The sequence below is a fragment of the Lolium rigidum genome, chromosome 6 (genome assembly GCF_022539505.1).
Source record: "Lolium rigidum isolate FL_2022 chromosome 6, APGP_CSIRO_Lrig_0.1, whole genome shotgun sequence".
Lineage (NCBI taxonomy): Eukaryota > Viridiplantae > Streptophyta > Magnoliopsida > Poales > Poaceae > Lolium > Lolium rigidum.
Genome location: NC_061513.1, coordinates 217,866,676 through 217,869,706, shown reverse-complemented (window position 1 = coordinate 217,869,706; position 3,031 = coordinate 217,866,676). Strand labels below are relative to the sequence as shown.

General features: G+C 52.6%; 1 protein-coding gene across 1 annotated transcript; it reads left to right on the top strand.

Annotated features, from left to right (window-relative positions):
- The first annotated feature begins 396 nt into the window (after positions 1-396).
- Positions 397-1,783, top strand: LOC124659164 (embryonic protein DC-8-like). The gene is made up of 2 exons (XM_047197098.1): positions 397-1,250; positions 1,348-1,783. The coding sequence occupies exons 1-2, from the start codon at positions 397-399 to the stop codon at positions 1,781-1,783; spliced, it is 1,290 nt and encodes a 429-aa protein (XP_047053054.1).
- The last annotated feature ends 1,248 nt before the right edge of the window (positions 1,784-3,031 follow it).

The window sequence follows — 3,031 nt, the reverse complement described above, 5'->3', positions numbered from 1 at the left end:
AATTTGGTGGAAATTACTCCCATAAAAACTCTACCAAACAAAATTTAACTGAGTTCGAGTCGTGAGCTTATCCCATTCGGCACATGTCGGCATGTATCCAACCGAGAGCACCACGCTGCCGTGCGCGCGTACGTGTCCGCTCCTCTCACACGCGTCGTGCTCTGCGGCGCTCGCGGGTCACCGGCCGCCACCGCTCTCGCGCCCGCGCCCTTCCAGATATCTCTCGCCAGTCGCCGCTCGCCACCGTATTAAGCTCTGTCGTCGGGCCGCTTCTCTCTCGCACTGTCGCACATCCAAACAGGACATCTCTGACCGAACGTAGCATCGATCTTCTTCTCACTGTCACGCACCACCACCAGCACTACAACACCATCAAGATCACCTAGCCAGGCAGCCATGGCGTCCGAGCAGAGTCGCCGCGAGGAGCGCGCGCAGTCCGCGGCGCAGAAGGCAGCCGATGAGCTCGCCGCCGCCAGGCGGGACATGCACGAGCCCAGCAGCCCTGGACGGCGGACCGGCATCTTCGGCAGCGTGCAGGAGAGCGCGCGCTCCCTGCTGGGCGCCGTCCGCGACACCTTCTCCGGCAGCGCCCGGGACACACCCACGGCCTACGACAGCCACTCAGCCGGCGCCACCGACACCGCCGGGGAGAAACTCGGTGAGTACGGCGGCTACGCCTCCCAGAAGGCCGAGGAAGGGAAGGAGAGCGCGAGCGATATGACGGAGGCCGCCAAGAGGAAGGCCGCGGAGACAAAGGACGCGGCGGCTGAGAAGGCGAAGGAGACCAAGGACGCGGCGGCCGAGAGGGCGAGGGAGATGGCGGATGCCGCAGCGCAGACCAAGGACGCGGCGGTGGACAAGACAAAGGAGACGGCGGAGGCCGCCGCTAGGATGACCATGGAGACCAAGGATGCGGCGGCGGAGAAGACGAAGGAGACGGCGGAGGCCGCCGCGGAGAAGGCGAAGGAGACCAAGGACGCGGCGGCTGACAAGGCGCGTGGTGCGGCGGAGATGGTGACTGACAAGGCGGGTGGCGCCAAGGACATGGCGTGGGAGACGGCAGAGCAAGCCAAGGAGTACATGGTGGACAAGAAGGAGAACGCCCGGCAAGCTCTAGCCGGCGACGCCAAGGAAAGGAAGGGCGAAACGTATGAGTCAGCGAGGCAGCAGGGAGAGGAGGTGCGGCGTCGTGCGGCGGAGAAGGCCCAGGAGGAGCAGCGGCGCACGAGCCAGCCGTCCGAAGAGGAGAGGTAACTGAGTCGCCATTGCTGCCAGCGGGCGCTGCGGGTCAAGATGCCAGGCCTTCAACTTGAGCTGAATTAATGTGTGATTTCGTTGAATTTGTAGGTCGAAGTCGGCAACAGGGAACATCTTCGGGGCGGCGCAGGGGTTGACGCAGGCGTTCAAGGAGAAGATGACGATGCCGACGGACGTGATCGAGCAGAAGCTGGCCGAGGCGCGCGGCGGCGGCGCTGGCACGAAGGGAATGCCGACGGCCGCGGGGAAGGGTGATGCACACGACGAGGACGACGTGATGACGCGCGTGAAGGCGGCGGACCAGATGACCGGGACGGGGTTCAACGACGTGGGGAAGATGGGCGAGGAGGGCACGGGCACGGGCATGAAGGCGGCGCTGAGGGCCGACGACGAGGAGGAGGACGTGATGCTGCGGGTGAAGGCGGCGGATCAGATGACAGGGCAGATGTTCAACGACGTCGGCTTGATGGGCGAGGAGGGCACCGGGTGGGCGCCGGCGAGGCGCGCCGCGCGGAAGGACGCCTGAGAGGGAGAAGAAGCGAGCGGCGTGCCGGTGCAGCAGCTGTCTAACGTGTGTGAGCGTCTCGTGCGGTACTTTGTATGCGGTGTCGCGCGTCATTCCATCTGTTAGCTCGAGATCGTGCGTGCGTCCTGTAAATTTCCCAATACTTCTGTTTGCCAAGGAATAAATTAACTTCGTGCAACATGCTGTTATGGCCACTCGATAACTCGAGACGCGTCTATGCAGTCCTTCAAATTACATGTCCGAAATATGAGCAGAAATTTGGGAAGCACGTTGACACTGTTGTATAACTAGCCTTTGTGACAATTCATTTCGAAAAATTTGACCGACTTTATAGAAAAATAACACATATATGAGCGACAAGGCGTTTTGGCTCAGGTGTAGAAAAATGCAAATTAGAAAAATGCAAATAAAATTCGACATCATGCACCCGAACATCCTATGTTACCTGATAGAAAGTTTTGCGGGAAATTTTTTTATGTGGCATATGTAAAAAAGATAAATAAATATCTCATAAAAACCTTTTTAAAGCATAATAAATTATCCTTTTTACACAAGCTATAGAAAATAATATTTTTATGTGCAGACATAGAATATGTGGAAGTACACCTCGAATTTATTTTCAATTTTTTCAAATTTTAATGATAAATCTCCAAATAACATTATGATGATTGTTGAGGTACTGTTCACAGAAATAGGGAATTGCGGTTTCACATTTTTGTGTAGGTCACATTTGGTTGTTTTTTTTGCTCCAAAATCTTCACAAATAAGTATCAACATAATATCTACATATGAGCATTTTCAACTTTTTTCTAAAACTTTAAAATAACATTTTTTACTTTTATTATAGGGTGCATGTGCACCCCGGTTCACATCTTTCCCATCCATTTTAACAATGGGTAATTTGTTAGTAGCCTAGAACATAAAATAGTTCCTATTAAGTTTTACAGGTACATGGTCCTCTTTTTAGGTTTTCTAAAATTTAAAATATAATTTTCAATTATTTAAAAGTAAAAAACTGCATATATCACGGACTTTATTTGTCCACTCTCATTTGGTGATATAAATTTAACATCGCTTCTACTTTTTCCTAATTAGCATTTATTGGTGGAGTAGAAGTAAACTTTATATTGGATAATGTTTATGCTTGTAATACAAGTAGACAGCGGCTAAGGTTTTAGGCTAAGTCGGTTGGACTTAGGCCTATATATATACCTCTTGTAATCTCCAAACCTAATACAAGTTAAGTTT

Coding starts and splice junctions, on each gene's coding strand:
- LOC124659164 (XM_047197098.1), top strand. CDS start 397: ATGGCGTCCGAGCAGAGTCGCCGCGAGGAGCGCGCGCAGTCCGCGGCG. Junction 1,251..1,347: donor CAGCCGTCCGAAGAGGAGAG/GTAACTGAGTCG, acceptor TTGAATTTGTAG/GTCGAAGTCGGCAACAGGGA.